General features: G+C 46.2%; 1 protein-coding gene across 1 annotated transcript in view; it reads left to right on the top strand.

Moving 5' to 3' along the window:
* The window catches only part of LOC8041395 (protein PRY1), a 78,092-nt gene extending 57,511 nt beyond the window's left edge, over nt 1-20,581 (top strand). The window contains exons 3-5 of the mRNA XM_040221292.3: nt 7,369-7,467; nt 15,123-15,261; nt 20,343-20,581. Of these exons, the coding sequence (XP_040077226.3) occupies nt 7,369-7,467; nt 15,123-15,261; nt 20,343-20,581 (477 nt within the window). The remainder of the gene's footprint in view (nt 1-7,368; nt 7,468-15,122; nt 15,262-20,342) is intronic.
* Nucleotides 20,582-20,879: the final 298 nt, after the last annotated feature.

Genomic DNA, 20,879 nt, shown 5'->3' on the forward strand with positions numbered 1-20,879 from the left:
CGTCACTGCGATCGGATGCAGACAATCGAACAACGCGAAAAGTGTCCCGTCATGGCCCTCGTGGTCTTTGAGCGTTTACCATCCCCGCGGCTCGACCAATCACGCGTGGGAAGAAAAACAATGCCCAGGTTCACGGCGCATTTACCCCATGTTTGATTCGTTTAGTCCAGAGGTCTCCAAACACCGGTCCACTGGCCAAATCCGGCCCGCTGATGTCTTCTGACTGGCCATAGCCTCGTCTATATACTCACAAAACCTTGCAGCTCGACGACGGAGCCGTAGAGTGCCCGGTCGCAGAATTGGAGCGCGAGGATTTGGCAGCAGAGAGCATCCAAGAGCCATTTCTCGGGGAACCTGGACGTCAGTGCACAGAGTTGGCAGCGGCGAGGACCCGACACACACTTGTTCGCTCGAGAGAAGCGTGTTTCGGCGTCTCACCGCAGAGGGGAGCCAGCCACGTGGTTCTCCTCTCATCCGTTGTCTGCCACTCCACCTTTTCCGTTTCGACGGCCGCTTCTCGTGGTGATCTGCCAAGCTTTCTCAAAATATAGGAGGCTATGGACTGGCCCGTCGATTGCCGTGGTTTTTTCAACAAAACCCAGCCAAGCCGCCTGTTTCTAGGGTTCAGGCCCGCTGCTACCGGGGCAAAAATAAGCGCGCGTAAGGAGACAGTGCAGCAACGCCCACCAACAACGCAAAACGAGACACCAGAAAGAATGAGAGAAAAGTGCCCATCGTAACGCGGGTCCTCTCGCCACATTAATAGTTTGATATTTTCATCGTCACCATCCTTAGTCCCCTCTTATATCAGACCAGGTATGTGAAAATTGTTTGCGGTCTTAGTATATGGAGCTCGGTGTCCTATGTCGCAACTATCGGGTTCAGTTGGATTTCCTTTATAAAGGATCAAGCTCCGGAACTCATCTTTTTCAGTGACATTTGCATTTCTGGCGATATTCAGTTTTTAGCTTTAAAATTTTTCCAATCCTAAGGATTGTGCTTGAGCTATGGCAAAGATACCCCGAAACTGGTGCTGCCATTTCGAAGTTGCCACACGAAAGAAGCGAAAAGAGCAGCTCTATCATCAAAAATTCTTTAGGCAAGTCTTGTTTTCACTATGTTCATGAAAGTGTTACTTTTCAAATGTCACGACTGGTTGCTGCAGCTTATAGCTCTTTTCTCCTGGTGAGTGAGTTGAGGAATGTTCTGTTTAATTTCGGTTCCGTTAAGGTTCCCCGCAAGAAACCTGAGAAGTGGGTGTACTTGCCTTTTTTCCACCTTTTTTTTCACAACCTCAAGGCTTTGGCAGAGAGCCAGGGTGTATATGTTGCTTTCAAAAATGATTTTAAGTTAAGTAAGCTCACTCCTTTTTCGGGTGACAAGTATGGTTGCCAAACAAATCATAGAGATCCGCTAATTAAATGTGAGATGGCAGTAGTGTATGAAATTCCTTTGGTATGTGGGTTCTCATTTGTAGGTCAAACTGCCGTTGCCTTAACAACCGGCTTTTAGAACACAAAAGAGCGGCTAACTCCTCTTCGGTCAACTCTGAAATTGTAAAACATCTTAGTGAGTGCAATAATTGTTACCCTGGATGGTCTGACACGACTGTTAGCAAAGAAAAAGATCCATTTAAGAGGGTTATTAAGGAGACACTAAGGATTACCAGCGCCGGAAATTGTATTAGTAGGCCCTCTTTGACTTCGGATGAGCAGACACAGAAGTTCTTGTCTTTCTGGTCTATTTTTTTTTTGTCTAGCTAATGGGATGATTTTTAATAGTTATTTTTAATTTTGTTTATCACTAAATTGTACCAAGCAGTTGTTCGCGAGCTAATGATTAGTTTAGAACAATGAGACACCGCCGTTCTTGTGGGTCTAGTGTTGATGCATTCACTGATCGGTCAAGGCTGCAGTCGTGCGCGCGTTTTTGTCCAATGTTTTGATTTCATCTAATTTTCTTCTTTCTTCTTTCTGTTCTTTCTTTATTATGTCTATAACGAGATCTTACCAAACCGTTGTTTGGGTGCTAATGGCTTGCTTTGGACGATGAGTCGCCACCGTTTTTGTTGGTCTAGTGGTTATGTATTCACCGGACACTTACGACTGCAAACACACACGTGTGTTTTTGCTTGATACCTTCCAATGTGGAGCCTGGAAAGGGGATGTGAAGAGAAGAAGGAAGACTCTGTCTAATTAAATCCTTGTTCCGCTGGTTTTGAGACGGTGTTGTTCTGTCCTTTTAGCCCCTTGTCTCTGGGTTTTTCTACTATGATTTGTCACCAGCTCGCCTGCGTCTTTACTCTAATTTATTTAATTGTTAGCGTCAGTTCTACCATTAGACCTACTGCCTTACGTGAGTATGGCAAAGTTTATTGGGATTTGTTTTATGCTTGGTGAGTTTCATGGGCTCCAATTATTGTGGAATATCATAATTAGCTTAATACTGAATTTCAAAATAAATTGTATCTTAGTTTTTTTTTAATTCTTATACAAGCTTTTACGTTTGTATTTAGATACCTATTTATGACAAAGGACAAACACAAATTGGTCGCGCACCAGTCACCTATCTGTGTTGGGAGATTTCTGTTTGTCCTTTGTTTCTCTTCTTCCCCTTCTCCAGGAATTATTTTCGTCATTCTTGTCCAGCTCGCTTGCATCTTTGTATTTAACTGCATTATAATCATAACCTTAAATTGCAAGCTTCACCCATGTTGGTGTAATACCCAATTTACACGGCAGCGTAAAGGCACTTTTAGCTTAGGTCCCTTAGCTGAAGGTACCTGTTGTAAACGGCGTTCTTGATGACACGATAAATAAATGAAGCACTTTAAGTTGATGTCGATTGCATTCCAGCTTAAGCGCGAGAGGAGCGCGTGATAAACAATTATTCCTCAAAATCGGTTTGACGCGCAGTTTTTGATTATTGTGCGCGAAATATCACATATAAATTCTAAATATTTTTGTGTTGGCTTTTGCGGCAATTTTTTTTTTCTCTAAGTCTAAGCTAAATGAGCTTTCCTTGAAAAAGTCTGACCCGTCTGGCCACTCTGGCTCTAAATAATCTGCGTTTACGAGTTTCTATTGCGAGGCGGGCGACCTTTTTTTTAGCAGCTCCATTTTTCCGCAAAGTTCTCGCTCATGTAGCTAAATATTCCCCGTCGGAGTATCACGGTTACGCTACGCCAGTCACACCATCGAAAGGGATGGACGACGACGAGGATAAAAGGTCCTGGCCGCGAGAGTCGGACGACTCGTCTATAACCTCAGAAAAGAGCTCGCAGTGGTCCATCGCGTTCGGGCTCGTATCAGACATTGTTTCCCACGTGCCGCCACTGCTACCTGCTAGCTGGGGTATAGGTTCCTCGTTAATGTATTACTCCATCACATTTGTGTTCAGAATCATTTCATAATTTGCTTTTTATGTGTTCAATGTGTTATAAGGCATTAAACAAGTCATATTTATATGTCGATGCTTCTATTTTGAGTTTGTGGGTCCGAGGCTACTCCCTGTAGCTGTAAAAGGAGCTTGGCGAGCTCCGTTTAACACAGGACCTCCCTTAGCGAAAGGGACCTTTATGCGCCGTGGGATTACGATCTCCAGCTCCCTTTACTACAGGTACCTGTGCCAAAGGTACCTTTACGCTACCGCGTGAATCGGGTATTAGACTGGTGGCAGCTGATGAAACCCGTTTGCTCTACTAAAGTCTAACCCCTGGTTAGCTCAGTTGGTAGAGCGCTCCACTGGAGATGGAGAGGCACCTGGTTCGATGCCAAGACCACTGCCGGTTTTCTTGAAACGATGGTAAACCCATTTTGGCAAACCATGGTGCCTAGGAAGGAAAAAAGTACCTAGGTACTGTAATAAACGGCTGGATATAGAACAACAATAATTATTTTTGATTGGGCTGTAAGATGCGCCATCTATCGGTGAAACAAGCCAGTCATTTTGTTTATCCTCTTTTTCCGCTGGTTGTTATCGATCTAGTATGGTATTTTAAGTCAAAATATAGTAATGTTGTGCTTGAAGACCAATTTATTTGCTTCAGATGGTACGAAGAAATTTTAGCTACTATGCAAAAGTTTGCCGACGAATATTAGAAAATGTAAGAAACATTTCCTTCAATATATTTCGCCATAAACAACGCATAACTTTCCCGTGCGCCTTCCAGTCTGGCAACGCCGGTGCTGTAGTCTCGTTTTTGTTCCTTGCGACGCACGTTTCTGCGATTCCTGCTGGTCTCAACTGTTTGCAGCCTTTTCCTTTTGCCCAACCGATCCACCGGTGACAAGTAGCTAAGCTTCTCGTCACTGTTGAATTGCTGGCCACGGGGTATATGTAGAAACCTAAATACTGTCGGCATACTGTCGGCGCACTGCGAACAAAAAAAGAATACCATGTCCCAGCTGTTCACCCGGAACGAATACTTTATCGAGGATAACCCCCCTTCTCCGCAAAGTAATCGCAGCTCACGAGTTGGCGTGCATAGTGTAACAAATTAAACGTGTTAGTATAAATATATACCAACACTCGTTCGCAAAACATCTTTTTACTCACCATAAAAACACTTGCAAGGCTTATGTACCGTCATATGTCTTGGATCCCGGACTGCTGAAGAGTGACACGTTCGCGGAATGCTGCCGTCGGTTAGTTTAGCAGTCCCTCTGAACTACCGCTTTGCTTGACGTGCTAATAAATTGATGGTGCGTCATTGATATAACAGGCGGATCGAAATGAATGTTTAGCAGAACCATGATGAACTATTAGCCCTCATTAAGCGAAGTCGCGGCCATTTTGCTTCTGGGTACTGCTCCTCCTTCGGCGCCCCTGCTCTCCCAGACACGTGACCTAGAATTTCCTCTTCTAGGGACAATAGTAAACTTTAACCCACGGTTCGCGTTCGAGAAAACGGGCCCAGGCGGATTTTTTCGGTCGCGCACCAGTCGCCTAGCTGTGTTTGGAGATCTGTGTTTGTCCTTTGTCCCTCTTGTTCCCCTTCTCCACGGATTATTTTCGTCATTCGTATTCTACAGGGTGCGGCCGTAAATGCTTTCACATTTGGCACGCGTAGCAAAAAACGAATTTCAAACGTACATACCTGAAATCGGGCACACGAACGTCGTTTATTCCAAAGTTTTTTGCCTATTTTTTTCAGACGTCAACTCTGTAGTAGCGAATTATTAAAAATATAACAAAAATGGCAGACATGCATTTCCTATGGCCTATACCCGCCCGTTCGCCGTCTGCTACCTAATTCGCGACGCCGCTCCCAGATGGCGCACTGAACGCAAAAAACGCGGGAAACACGGCACGAAAGGCTGGTGTCGGGCGAGATAATCGCGATAAAAAGGGATTTTACTGAAATATGTGAACGATTATGCCTTTTTACTTGAAATTTAGAAACTGGCGGACGCCCTCGTTTAATAAAAATATTTTCTAAAGCAGACGAAAGTGTGTCTTCCTTTGTCGTCTGGTTATCTGTTGACGGGTCCGTTCCCGGTGAAAGCTCAACTTTATAATCAAGAGTGCCGCTGCTGAGGCATCATGATTGTTCCTATTTATTGTTTTTGTTGCATTATCTTCTGTAGTTATTATCAAAATATCTTCCGCGCCGCCCTGCGATGCCGCAATACTCGGCAAGTGAGTGTTCCCAGGCAGTCAAGTGGTACGTGGAGCGAAACTCGGTGGCCACAGCACAACGAAAATTTCGCACTGCATTTCATAAACGCCCGCCTTCACGCCCGACTGTTTTGAGTTGGGCGGATCGTTTTGTGAGTGGAAAAGACTTTAAAAAGAAGAATACAGTCAGTGAACGTGAGAGCCTGTTGAAAAATGAGGAGATTATTGAAGCCGTGCTTGCTGTCTTCGAGAGCGACACGCAATTGTTAACAAGACGAGCAGCTGCAAATAAATTATCTTGTCACATCATGGTGTCTTCTTGCTTGCATGACGATCTGTCAGAACTTGACTTGAAACAGGTAATTTCTACAATCGTTCATATATTCCGTTCAAATCACTTTCTATCGCGATTATCTCGCCCGACACCAGCCTTTCGTGCGGCGTTTCCCGCGTTTTTGCGTTCAGTGCGCTACCTGGGAGCGGCGTCGCGAACCAGATAGCAGACGGCGAACGGGCGGGTATAGGCCATAGGAAATGCACGTCTGCCATTTTTGTTATCTTTCTAATAATTCGCTGCTCCAGAGTTGACGTCTGAAAAAAATAGGCAAAAAACTTTGGAATAAACGACGTTCGTGGGCCCAATTTCAGGTATGTAAGTTTGAAATTCGATTTTTGCTAGGCGTGCCAAATGTGAAAGTTTTTACGGCCGCACCCTGTACATACACTGACGACAATGCCCCGACCCTTTTCTGGCCCATAAAGCGGCCGCCATTTCTTTGTCACGAAGCATGCCCCCGAGCGCTGCCGCCATGTTAGCCGCGAATGACATACCGCTAATTGAAAAGAGATCCAACGCCAATCGCGGGGAACGTTTGTGCGCCCCGAACAAATGCTCCCCCATCCGCCTGGGATGTGTACGTCAGCGTGGCTCCGTGCAAAACCGTGACGTTGTTAACACGCGATGCTCATTCCGGTGAGCCAAGATTGGAATTTCTCCCCTGAGCGAATACCGTTTAAGAAGCCACTCAAATAGACGTTGCTATTTTTTTCTGTTAATGTATAAGGGAGTTACAGAGTGTCACGAGACACGTCGACGTCACATTACGTCGTGGAGTCACGTGACATCACAATGTGACGTGACGTGTTAACGTAGTTAACACGTCACGTCACATTGTCACATTACGTCATGCGACACATTAACGTGTTAATGTGTCGCATGACGTAACAGTCTAACGTGAAGTCATAGTGTCACGTGGCATCATGCCGTCAAGTGACGTCATTCTGTCTCGTGGCGTCATGTTATGTGACAATATGACGTCTCGTGAATTCAGTGCCACGGGACGTCACATTGTAACGTGGCTTCATAGTGACATATGGCGTCTCTGAGTCACGTTGCGTCATAGTTTAACGTGAAGTAATGACGTCACGTGACACTTTGACATCGTAGCGTCGACACGCCACGCTCACAAAAATTCCCGAGGCTAGCGCTATATACAACGGAATCCACTTATAACGATACCCCATATAACGATGTACCGCTTATAACGATCAGTTTGTAGAGTTTTTAGACTGGAAATGATTAGCTTCTAGTCCCGATTGAAGGATAATCGGTTATAACGATTTATATTTCGGGTTTTTTCGTTATCGTTGTAAGTGTATTGGACTATGCTATCAAATTGAAAATTGCAAGGCTCGATTGAGCTAACTTTATGTTTTTCGGGCTACTCTCCGTAACTCGAAAACCCGCAGGCCTCCCAGGACCCCTCGGTCTACAGTGATGAGTGCCGCCAGCGCCATGATTACTACAGGAAGAAGCACGGAGTGCCTGGACTGAAGAACAATGAAACGGTATCTTTTTCTATTTAGGAGGTCTTTATGGCCTCCTAGATATGACCGGTGGAAAGCGAGCTTCCTACTTTCCATAATGCTCGGCGTCACGTGAGCCTCGAGCGTGCACGAGCAGTCGAAGCACGACGGAAGGCGACAAGCGTGTGCTGCAAGCATGTGTATCTGAAAAAGACGCCCCGAGTGATTCTCACCCCGCTGGTAACTCGCAATTTTTAAAGCAATACAATGGAATATGCTGAGGCTTATCGAAGCCACGCTTACGCGCGTTTACAAAATAAAAATATAGGTTTTCACTTTTACAATATTTTTTCATACATAAAATCTACCGTGCTTGATGATAAATGAATTATTTAAGTCGTCGCTGATTTAGCGTTTCAAAACAAAGTCCACGATTAATCTTAAAATACGGTGTAGGATGAGATAAACAAGTTGCATGATAAATAAACTAAACGTGGATGAATGTAGCCGGCTCTGCCGTTATAATAAGAAGATATTCCTGCTACAGATTATAAAAGTGCGCAAAAATACTTTAACGGTTCCTAGAAGAAAACGATAAAAAATATCTTTCATCCTTTCCACTCTGGTGAAGAAGGAATAGCAGCGGAGCTGTAGCTTCTGTTCTCGGCGGTGGCTTTTTAGGCGAGCGATCTCTTCTTTCGCAAGAGAATCTGAAGCACTCGACGCAGTGGAACTTTAGGCAATAACGGCGTCGCGGCGGTTGCGGAACCATTCGCGCTGCTGCCCACATCGCCGCTCGTTCCGTTCCCGCTCTTCTTCCTCCGAAGAAATGTTGCCGCCATCTACGAGCGGCGGCAGCAACCGGTTGTCTGGTTGCCGAGGCTGAAAGGTTGCTGCGATCTATGAGCGACGGCGGTAAGCAGACAACTGGCAAACAACACTATGGACAGCTACCGACATCTATGAGCGACGGCGGAAACCAGAGTGTTGTGTCGACCATGGGTGTCGACATTTGTTTGGTGCCGTTCAAGAACCTGTGGAAACTAGCCCTTAACAGCTGCGCTGTAAAAATACGCAAGCTTGATCACACTGACAAAGACTGGTAAGTACAGAATGGTATGATAGGCCCCCTGGGAAGAACAGAAGGGCGTCTGAATGGCACCGCCTACCGAAGATTCGCTGTAATTTCTGAAAGACGTCATGAGATTGCGCAACCTGACAGGAAAGGCCGCGAAGCATGCTACCGCAGCTTCACGCGCTGCGTGACTGAGTTCGCTTTTGCCAGCTCCGATCGATTACCAAACCCGAATAACCCAGTTTTCAGAACAAAAAAAAAAAAAAAAACTTTTATTTATATAACATAGTCGGCAAAGCACCTAGCTAGGTTGTTGGTCCTCCCGGTGGTGTGGGAGGCAGGTTCCGCTTCGATGGTCTGGAGCAAGGTGGCACGAACGTCGCTGAGTGACGGGTCGACTCACTGCTTGTAGAGAATTATGTGCATTTATTTACCCTGGTTACAAGTCTTAACTTGGGAGACCATCCTGGCTCGTCTAGAGGCTCGACCGCCGTCCCCCATCTCCCTCAGTCGAATCGAATCCAAAGATCCTCTTGGCACTCCTTTTCTAGGCCCGTAGGGGCCTTCTTTCTTCTCAGGGACCGACTGATCTCTTCAAATTCCACCCCTCCTACGTGGTACACGGTTCTCCAATGGTCGGCGAGCTGTCAGCCTGGCGGGCGCCAACAGCTAAATTATTGCATCGGGCAAAAGCGACAATTCGACACTGACCGGCAAAACCCTCTATTTACAGGCAAACTCGGTTAAAGGCCACAAGCACCTCCAAGAGCGGGCTCCCCCCGTCTCTGTCCGAGCAGACTCCCGAAACCCAAGATGTTTCTTAACTGCCGCGGGGGAACCACTCCCGCATTGCGGTCGCTCTGTACCCCGCAAATTTTCACTCCAAAACGCCGACACCAAAATCGAAAGATAAAAAAAAAAAAAAATGCCCACGCAATCCTGGAAAGGTAAACTTGTCTAACGAAAAACAAACACCTTAATTATTAAGCATGATTTCTATATACTTTACTAACCTGGCACACAAATGTGAGCCAGTTAAGCGAGCCAGGTGGTGGGCTCAAATTTATGCCGGGAGACTTTTTTATTTGGTTCCCTGTAATCGTACCTGCTTTTCGGTGTCGGCTTTTTGTTATACTCAAACATTAGGAAACTCCATAAAAATAGGCTTATAAATCGTATTCTGCGTTAAAATACAATCATAGTAGGTGTCGTACTATTCGACACAGCCGGTATGCACTCCACTGCGCGTACACACTTGCGCACACATATACAAGGAAAAAGTTAAAACGCAACGAGGATGCCTCCGCCGTAAAACGTGTTGATTTTTTGGTATTTTATACATGCACAATGTCACAGCCAGGTTTGACAGCTAAGTCAAAGATACATCAAACTATGCTCAAAAGCTGTATCTAAAATATTTAATTCGTGAATTATTTTATTAACTTTAGAGCCCGTTTCTGTACACACAGTTTCCTTGGGCCATATGATCCGAGCAATTTATCAGGGTGAAATGTCTTTCATCTGCAACTACATTCATGTTTTGAATACTTCACGGCGATAAAGACCCCGAGCTAGTGTGCACGATGAGTGTTAATGCCCCTGCTTTTTCATTTGAGTTCCCTTAATTTTTACATAATAATCAAGATATGTAATCACAGATAAAAAGGATGCAGTCACTTGTATAAATAACATGAGGCATGCAAACGGAGGTATTTTTCGTAAGTATGCTTGTTTATAGGCAAAAAAAAAGTAGAAACATGATTATGATGATTATGGTAGAGTTAATGATAATATGCATTTGATATAATTTATTTTGCACGTTGCGTTTTTCTTGGTAAAAAGTAAGGCACTGAACGCATACAAATCGTATAGACTTACGAAGTACCTCTCAAAGGATAGCACTAAAGGTATATTTTCGGTTAATTAAAAGTGTTTTCCCTCACATTTTTACATCCGAATGAGGCGGCAGCGTAAAGGTACCTCAGCTAAATGTACACATAGAAATGGCGTTGGGTTTCACACAATGAACAAATGAAGGATGGATGTATAGATGGGTGGTAGCTTGCGCCACCTAGCCTCGAAACATTTACACTTTCCGCAGAGGTGATGTTGATTGCATCTCTGCTAAACCGCGAGACCCGACGGACGGCACCATATACACCGACACGCGCACTTGACGTCACGGCGCTGCGGCGGCGCTGCAATCGCGCCGGAGCCGGGGGGTGTGGGCAAAAGGGCGCACGTTTCGCATGGGCGTCATAGCATTTCAGCATGCCGCGAAGCTGTGTTGCCGTTAATCTCACCGAAATGTACAAGAAAAGTAGCGGAGTGAGCTTCTACAAGTTCCTGGCAGACTCTGAAATGCATAGAAGGTGGATAATATCCGTGGATCGAAAATTATGGTCGCCTCGCGCGAACGACCGTTTGCTCGGCAAGCACTTTCTTGGAGGCAATTGCGGCTTTCATTTCAATCTCCGTCCCGAGGCTTGCTTATGTGCAGGGAAACCGTCGTCTGATCGAGACCACCCGGATTTTGTTCCGACGGTGTTCGCGCACAAAGCACCGGCCAAGCGCTCGTCGGAGGCTCGCTACGCCCGTGCTACCTAGCAGAAGGGGATTTGCGATAGAACGGCAGTGTCGTAGGCGTTACCGAAAAAAAGTAACGAAATACTTTACTCGTTACTTGCAAATCTAAGGTACGCGCCGCCTAAAAATAAAAGGAACGCGTTACCGCTACCGATAAAGAGTAACGCATGTTACTTCTGCGTTACGTTTTAAATTATAACTTAACACGTTTTACGGTTTTGACGATACAGGTATGCATAAGCTCATATATCAAGAAACATTACGTTCATGCAGAAACTGAACATAATTACTTTATCTCTTTTTACGGTTTCACCTAAATACTCACGAGAAAAAAACAGAAAGAAAAACATGTCTTGACGCCCAAAAACACGGGAAAAATTGAAGTGTAATTGTAGTAACGAGTAACGTAACTACGTTACTTGAAATAATAACGTAAGTACGTTACCCGTTACTGTGTCGAAAAGGTAATGAGTAGGTTACTACCTTACTGAAAAAAGTAACGCGTTCCTCGTAACGCCATTACTTGTAACGTGTTACCACCAAGACTGCAGAACGGACAAAGCGTTACTGCTTGTATTACCTTGTGGTCATGAGAGTAGGAAAAATAGCATACCTTGACTTGAAGACATTGTGTGTATTTATTTAATTAATAAATACACTCCCGTAGACCCACAGTCTGCTGATCCCACCGGCAGTGCGGAAACCGACTCGAAGTAATCGTAGGCATCGAGAGACTTGTACTCATGCTCCGTGTCGGCCGTGAACTGGCTCGGAGAAAAAACTAAATAAACGACGACGTGAGCCGTCGACTTCGGTGGCAGCAACTTCACGTCGGAAGTCCAGCAGGCCTTGTTTACGGCGTACGGATCCTCGTAGGCAACGCCGTCCACCCATAGCTTGTTTCGATACCGCCGCCGTTCAGGCTCGGGTAGCGAGCTCAAATATTCGGGCATAGCATGCGACATACGTTGCCAGGAAATACGACTCACAAATAAAGCTAGAAGCGTCCCTACAACGTCCACAACGAGCGCACGCCACACAACTCAATGGCGAAAACACGGAGAGCCGGGTCGTTTTGCCCACATAGCTACCGCGCATGCGCGGCCTTCCGGCCGTGTTGGTAAACAGAGCCGCTCCGCGTGTCGGTCTATAGTCGCGAAAAGGTATTTGGCAGGAGACTCGGTCGAATCGTTCACTATCTGGAGAATTAGCTTGCATGTGTTGCTCACGTTCGCAGCAGTTTCCTCCTCCGCTAAGCCCTCCGTAACGAAGCAGCCGCTATTGCGCCGGCGCGCCGATGGCCTTCACTGTAGAGTTCCGGCTAGCGTAGCTGGTTGCGGAGAGCGTTGCGGGACAGCGGAAACGATCTACGAAAACTCCCTATTGTTCCCGTGTCCGCGTCGCCACTGCTACATGCTGGCGTGCAGTGTTGCGGAGTTGCCACTCCGGAGTTGGAATGATTCCGGAATTATTCCGCATTTTCACGACCTCGGAATGGAATGGGAATGGAATGGCGGCAACGCTCAGGGGAATGGAATGGGAATGTAATTAGGTGCCTTTTGCCCGGAATGGAATGGGAATGGAATAAGCACAATTCTTCTTCTTCTTTTTTTTCTTTTTTTTTTTTTTTTTGTGTGTGTCTACGGTCAGCGCAATCGAGCCAGTCAGCGAGTCTGTTGCTCAGAAATAAAATGAGCGGGAAACTGCTAGCCCGCGTGGAGCCCTAACAGACTTATACGCGAAAAAAAAAATGAATACAAAAAACAAGCGTCAAAGCAAAGAGCAAAGGTGGAAAGGGGGGTAACGTGGCGCCTTTCACGGACGCGCAGGCGTCGGGCTTCGATGGCGTTACACGAGAGCGAAACAAGAAACCAAGCACCAAGCAAAAAAAAAAGGGAGCGGCAAAGAAAGAAACCGCCATGCACAACTCCTCATCGTCTTTCTTGTCATGCTTTTTTTGCTGTTGTTGCGACGGTTTGTAGAGTGCACGCGCGCACAGACTGAGATCTGGGAGCGGAAGCGACTCATAACTCGCAGAGCTCTGAGCTCTGATAATTTGTTGACTCGGGCACCGTCGAAAGATGATCAGGTATTGTTTTCTTATAGTTCGAGGGGCGTTGTTTAGCAGGCAGCCAACCCTGCTACCTTCTACGTTCGTTCGTGCGCACTCTTTTGAAGTGCGAAATGTGGGTTTGCTTCGGCATTAAAACAAAGCGAGATTCACCCCCCTCTTCTCCTTTTGCGCTTTGCACCGAGGCTTGTTTTTTTATACTGCATTTGCATTGTAAGTCCGCCTATCACTTGGTCTTTGTTCCGATGCTTGCTTCTGTGTTTTGTGTTTTAGTGGGTTGGGGTTACAAGCAAGCTAGCGGATTCCCGCTCATTTCCCTTGACTTTAGTTTCTGCATACTTTGTTTCACCTTGCGATGGACCGCTGCGGACGCTACGAGTCACCCTAGGCAATCCAGCACCGTGAGCGGGACTGCAGGGTCACGCGACACTCAGAAAGCACTGGATTGGTTTGGATGGCTCTCGTGCTGTCTCTTGAGGTCCATCGTAAGGTGAAGTAGACTATCGTCACCGCTCTTGGTGTGACCGAACTGACTAGACCTGCAGAAAGTTTGTCCCGCGCCAGAAGAGGCGCAACCGTCGCTGTGAGGGCAACTGAGAAGGAGAGCTGGGTGCTAGCTGCCACTGAGGTTTTGGCTTTCGCGCGTCTTGGCTGGCCGGGTTGCATTCGTACTCCTTGTCCTGGACCCTATTTGAGGCGGTGAGAAGTCAGTTGGACGGTGTTGTTGAGGAAACACGTGGAATGTCAATTCGAACGGTGCGGTATTACCCCGTTAATTGTATCTTGATGGGAAGAGCTTTGTCAACGCTGACTTCCCGACCCGTCACCACAACGCGAACAACCGACACCGAGGTAGAAGAATGAATCCGTTGTTACCGACTGCTGCCTGAACCAGCCATTCCATCAGCGCGAAGGGGAACATCACAATTCGGACGAGAAGACAAGATAAATACAGACCGAGTCATGGCACCGTAGAAGACATTTTTCTACATTAGTCGCGAAGAAAATAAACAAGCTGCACGCTGAAAGTTGTGCAACGAAACTATACACGGTGCAGTCAGCGTATATCATCGAACTTTATTCGCCATCTGAAGAGGAAACACGAGAATGAGTATGCGAAGGGTGGAAAAGGGCAGGCGAACCAGCCAAAAATGGAATAGAAAATTATAAGAAATATCGAGATTCGTAAAGCAAGCGTGATCTTATGCGTTTTAAAACAGATTTCATGACATGGTCTATACGGTTCCTCGTGCTGCGCCGCAGAGATTGCACTTTGTCAGAGGATGTGTTCTTGCCGCTGTGCATGGAGTCGCTTCCAGCAGTGTACTAGCCGTGTTGCTGTATTTGAAGAATACAGGTAATATAGCTTAGTCCTGCGCCACACACGAACTGGATATTTTTATGGTCTTATCAATCAAACACGCTGGCCGCGTATGTCTTAAATGTCAAATGCAAAAAAGTTAAAAAACGAAAAGAAAAAGGGTGGATTTAAGGTTTGCTGTTTGTTGCGAGCCACGTGAACGCGAGACCGATGTCTTCAACAAGCATCGAGATATCAAGGGGCTTTCTCGATGTTCGCAGTACATTGTAAATAAACCCTTTCTGCCACCAGCGGTGCTTAGTAAAAATCAGTGCTTTTTTGAGGAATTTAGCATTTTTTTTTGCAATCGCCTCTGCATTCAATAATGCCAGCTTTATGCTGCTTATACCGGCAACAAAATGTAGCTGTCAAGTGCCAATTTTTACGTTTATGAATTAAAGCAAGCGCCTTACTTGCCAGGCTAGTTCTACGCGTAAACCGCTCCGTTGAAATTAAAAAAAAACACTAAAAATAAATTAAATAGATAATTTAGATATTGCCAGTGTACTAGAATATACTTTAAGCGTGTTTCTTGCCTTTACACTTTCGGTGTGTTGATCTTTGCCATCAGTGGTTTCTGTTTTGTTTCTCTTCGAACGATCCAGCTTCGCCTCTTGGCGCAAGACTGGGCAGATCATCTTGCCGCACAACCAAAGGGATCACCTCTTGAACACCGTCCAGATAACAAATACGGCGAAAACATCTACACTGCATCGTCCAGCAGCCCCAGCTTCATGGTCAATGGTATGCACACGGATGTCTCTTTGGGTTGGGCTTTTAGAGATGCATGGTGTGTGTGTGTGTGTGTGTTTTTTCAGGCTTTACAGATTTGACAGATTTGTTTAAAAATACAAACTGGGAAGGCAACACTAATGCGGTTTGTGAAGGTGCGTTATACGGCCAGGGGATCATAATATACGGGGCTACTCGTCACGATCATTAAAATAACTTAAACGTGTTTATTATATTTTAAAAATAATGCAACAGAAACCACATGGTTTACATTAGAAACTTGTTTAGCGTCATCGAAAGTCACGAAATAAGTACATTTTATAAATTTGTTGGGCGCATGGTGGGTGCGCTAAAGTGACGGCATACATCCTGCAACGGGTTCAATGCTGGCGCTGCAACAACGCGAGTGATGAGAGACAAACAAACCGCCATGGCGCGTGTTTGCACCACCTGCCTTGCGCTCGTTGCGTGAATCGTAACTTAATCCCTTCCCACACGCCCCAAGTCTTGCGAAAATGTACTTAATCAGAGCTTGTCGACGACGCTCAGCAAGTTTCTAATTGCAACCGCACCTTTATTTTTTAATAAGTTAATTCATAAAGTTTAGTTAATTAACCTAATTATTCTGACGATTAGGCCCCTAGTTTTTGCATCATTGACCGCATAACTCACCTGCACAGAGCGCGTTAGTGTGGCCTCCGCGGCAATTTTTATATACAAATCACCCTTAAAACACCTTGTACCTAGACAAACACCTTGTGTAGAAACAAGTGAGATATTGCTAACACTAGGTGTCGGCACGGCGCGAGCGCCATGTTGACAGCAGCACAAGCGCAGCGGGGTGACGCGAGAGCCAAGAAAATAAGTAAAAAAGGGACACTAGAAATACAGAAATGATTCCCTCTGAATAACGTCTACTCCGCCAGATGTCAGACAGGGGGGGGGGGTGGGGGGGTAAAGTGAGAGTGAATCAATTCCCTGCGCTTTAGCTGGCACATTCCTATTGATACCACTAGCCCCTGAATCCGGGTGAAGCCTTCAAGGTGACCGCATACATCGGCTTCGTAACATATCGTGCTATGATTCACCAGAGAGCTGTGTAAAGCTGGTGGAAGCATCGCGTCAAAATTTTAAAGAACGAACATACATGAGTATAAAAAAAGCAAAATAACATTGCCTGGTTTTCTCTGCCTCCGGCGTCTGTCTGCTCATGCGCACACTCTGACTTAAGCCACAACCGACAGATGGCGGCAGCGGCACTTTGGGCACTCCAACAGCCGCTGCAGCTCAAAAGCCGCCATATACACGAACTCAGCTCTGTACGTCACGGCGCGTTGGTGGCGCGTCGGGCGTACTTCCGGTCTGGGGCTGTGGGCGGAAGTAACCATGTGGAACGTGCATTCTTGTGTTGTTTTGGAAGAAACCAGACAAAAACTTGCCTTCTCGTCAGAACGCCGCGACTGGGTTGTATCAAAAGAGTCGGGAAACGTTTGGTGGTCAGTTTTCACGTGTTTTCTGTTTGCTCGCTTCGTCCGGGAAATTGGATAGGGGCCGTAAAGAAGAAAAACCTGACGTCGTCACACAACGATCGCTTGTGCGGGATGCACTTTGAGTTAAATTCACGATAGTTGTGGTCGTCAGAATTTTTTCTGTTGTTCCAAAATGAACGCGGGAAAACCGCCAGGTTGTTCCGACCACCTGCGACTACGTTCAGTGCGTCTTCAAGTTTAAACGGCCACATGAACGTTCGAACTGTCGTCGACTCTTTCAAACATTTCTGCTTGCTGTCGTCTGCTCATTCAAAGTTCAAACGACTGCGGCCCGTAGACTAAACGATGACCAGGTAATTACGATAAGAATCAAGTGAAGGCCTCTACGTACTTTGAAGTTTGAGGGTTGGTTGGGGGTATTGGGCTCAGTTAAATAGTACACACAAAGAAATGTTGATAATTGTTACTTGTGGTCATCACCAAGTTGGGATGCTTGATCCACTTGGTTTGATTCTGCTTGAGATTTTCAGTATCAACGTTCACCATCTCAGCTACGATTTACGCTTTTGCAGCCCGAGCGACGTCATGACTGAAAATATCGAGCAGAATCTTATCATGCGAATCAGATTTTAGCGTTCATTCTGCGGCGTTGACGCGAAATGAATCGTCGCATGTCACAGTATTCACGCACAATTTTGCGGTGAAACGAGCCTCGTTAATTTCCACGAGGCCGCTAATGTATTGGGACATTGCCAGGAAGACGTAAGATCACCAATTCCAACGAGACAGAGAGCACGGGGACTCACACGCCGCCGACAACACGCATTCCAATGGTTTGTTTGCAGGCGACGGTGATCCTCTTGCCCACACTCCATTCCGCATGCGCGGCGCCGGGGGTGTATGGTAGCGCTTGAGACGAGGACAAAGAGACTAATCAACACAGAGCGCTGTAATACCCCAATTATACTATAGTGTTCTTACCTGTTATTAAGCCAACGATCGTTGATATGTCACAAGTGTCCTTGAGCTCAACCAAGTTGTCTGGTGTTACTCGGTACTTAGGCCTAACAACCCCAGTTGAGATGCGCGTCTCGGAACTTAGTTGAAAGCCGAAACGAGACTAAAACTGATGTCACATTCACATTACCTTTCTTTTTTTAAGATATCAATGCAAATGAATATATGCACACTTTTCATTTGTTATAAACGCTATAAACAACATAAAAGAAACTTCTTTTTTTCATTTTCGGAGTAAAGAAACGACTATCAGAACGCTTTACACAAATTAAAGCAGAACATACACAACGAAATATTTATTCTCCACAACATCATAATGGTCACCCTCACTGAGCTTTGGCTTTCGCGACGTGCCATGATCGTTCTAGTGGCAGCTCTGGCCTGGAATCATACCTCGTCCAACAATATTTACTGCCACGATACTTTCTAGATACCTCCCCCAACCATCCGCAATAGTAAGTGCTTCGCCGGTGCTGGCCATGGGCGGCGATGTGGCAGGCGCCGCCATCTTTGGATCTATTGGGCCTAACTCCCATCAGTTATACTCCGTTTCATCCTAAGTTGTACCATAGCCTCCTCTATACTCACAAATCCTGGCAGTTCGACGACGGAGCCATAGAATGCCCGTTTTCAGATTTGGAGCGCGAGGATCTCTAGTAGCAGAGAGCATTTCTCGGGGAGCCTGGCATTCAGCGCACAGCTTTTGCAGCGGCAAGGACCCAAAACATGGCTCTCAAACCAGGCGAGAAATGAAGCGGTAGAGCGAGGAGTGCGAGGAGCACGAGCGGACATTCCATCGCTCGGGAGAAATGTGTTTCACCGTTTCGCCGCAGCGGGGCGCCCGTTACGTGGCTCTCCTCTAATTCGTTGTCAGCCGCTCTACCGTTTCAATTTCGGTGGCCGCTTACTGTTGCGATCTTCCAGGCTTTGTGAGTATAGAGGAGTATATGGTTGTATGCCATTGAAGGCTAGCATCGCAAGCTCATAACGTTGGCAGCTGCGCTAAATGCATGAGAGCTTATGCCGCCAAGATCTTCCCCAGAGCAAGAGCTTGCGTTTGTAGCCTTTCCTGTAGTACATTATAAGGTGAAATAGAATATAAATAAGGTAGGCAAGCTCAGTGGAACTCAATGATCATCCACCGGTCAGGTAACGCCTAAGCGGAAAGTGTCGAGTCGCTGAGCTGAGGACGCTAGCTCAGCGTCTGATAGACCGCACAACAGAGTTACAGCGCATGCTCAGAACGCGTTTCACAGCCCAGCACGACAAAGATGGCTGCACGCACTAGGCGATTTTTGAAGAGGTCTTTTTGGAAGGCTTCCAACCGGTTGTTCCGCACCGTAAAAACTTTGTTCTAGACATGTTTCTTGTTCATTCTTACGGTCTATTTCGCGCTTTCCAATCTTTTGAAAACATAACACAAATATGAATGTAGAAAAAAAACTTAATTTTAATTTTAGACGTTATAGCATTTGTTATCATCCACACGACTGTCTTTATGTTCGTAACTTAACAGTACACACTCGGCCAGCATAAAGTGACTAGATAAGAGCTTCCTATACTAATAGCGACATTCTTTGAAGTGCCGACTGCATGACGGTTCAGGTTTTAGGAAGCGAATGACGGCGCACAGCAGAGGTTTGACTGAGTTTCGCGGTGTTGTTCCAGTGGAATGTGCTTTGTGATTTGTATTGGTTGTCGTTACTCGTAAAAAAAAGTATCAAGGAACTTAAGGGTGGCCCCAACCTAAAGTAACCGTCATGACCATTCTGCCGTCATCGACCTGCATGCGGGCTTGATAGGCAGCGTAACAACTAGAGATGTGGGCGAATACCGGTTGAAATCGTATAACGCACTGTCATCCCTAGCTTTTACACCATTAAACAAACCGGCTAGCGTGAATTTACCTTCCACCGCGAAAATTGAGAATGACGCAGTGCCACTCGATTTGAGGCGGTATTCGCACATTCGATATAACAACCTAGCAAACGCTCATCATGTCCACGCTTCTCGCATCGCGGACGGTTTTTCGGCCTTTTTGTCGGCCGATGAGGCATCTGATTGGCCGAGGGGCTATAAGACGACTCCAAGGCCACGTTTAATGCAAGAAGTCTCTGATGCGGCCACAGCTCGCAGCGTTTGTCGCGTTCAAGGCCATTAAAACTTCTTTCCGACTCTTTTGTTTGTTGTTGTCTTTAAATACGTAGCATTTATATCGTCATGCAGGCTCGGGCATTTTGGGTCGTCACAGTGTTACATCACATGTCATCATGTGATGCATTGATGTCACGTGACACTATGACGTCATGGTGTCATGACATCATCGGGTCACGTGACATTGCGACGTTACATGGTACAATGACGTCACCTGGCGCCATGACGTCAAGTGACGTCACAGTATTAGGTTACACCGTGACGGCTTAATGTAATCGCAGAATCCTACAAACGTGGCCCTGATTTGCCTCCTCACTATACCAATAACAAAGAGGAATTCGAATGGAGGCCTTAGAAATGCTAGGCGTGTAGAACCCTTTTGAAAATGCCAGACAGCCAATTTTCTTCTCCGTTTTTCTTTTTTTCGCGCAGCCCAAACTCCCGTTGATTTCTGGTACAACGAGATCAAGGACTACGACTACGCTAATCCAGGCTTCTCGTATAAAACGGGACACTTCACCCAGGTCGTCTGGAAATCCACCACAAACGTGGGATGCGCCATAAGCAAAGCGGCTTCCCGAAGCACATACTTCGTTGTCTGCAACTACAACCCCCCGGGAAACTATCTGGGGCAATTTAAGCAGAACGTGCTCCCAGTGGCTTCCGGCTGAGCGAGACATCGGGAAGCTGGACCAGGGTACACCGTCTCGAGGTCGAACCGTGTCGCCGTAACTTGCGGCTGAAATTGTAGGCGTCCACATGTCATCGTCTGCTTCGGGCCCATGTGGAGAAGTGTGCACCTCGACGACGAAAGCCTGTTTCCGGCTGATCTGCACCCTCCCTATTAAATGCTTGCTGTTTTTTGTTTTTTTTTTTGCTAAAGGTTGTATTGTTTAGTCTCACACGCGTGTAAATTCAGTAAAGTGAGGAGTATCAATTTAGATGCTCGCATACTTTCAGAACTGTTGT

The sequence above is a fragment of the Ixodes scapularis genome, unplaced genomic scaffold (genome assembly GCF_016920785.2).
Source record: "Ixodes scapularis isolate PalLabHiFi unplaced genomic scaffold, ASM1692078v2 PGA_scaffold6__148_contigs__length_123643588, whole genome shotgun sequence".
In the NCBI taxonomy this organism is placed as follows: Eukaryota; Metazoa; Arthropoda; class Arachnida; order Ixodida; family Ixodidae; genus Ixodes; species Ixodes scapularis.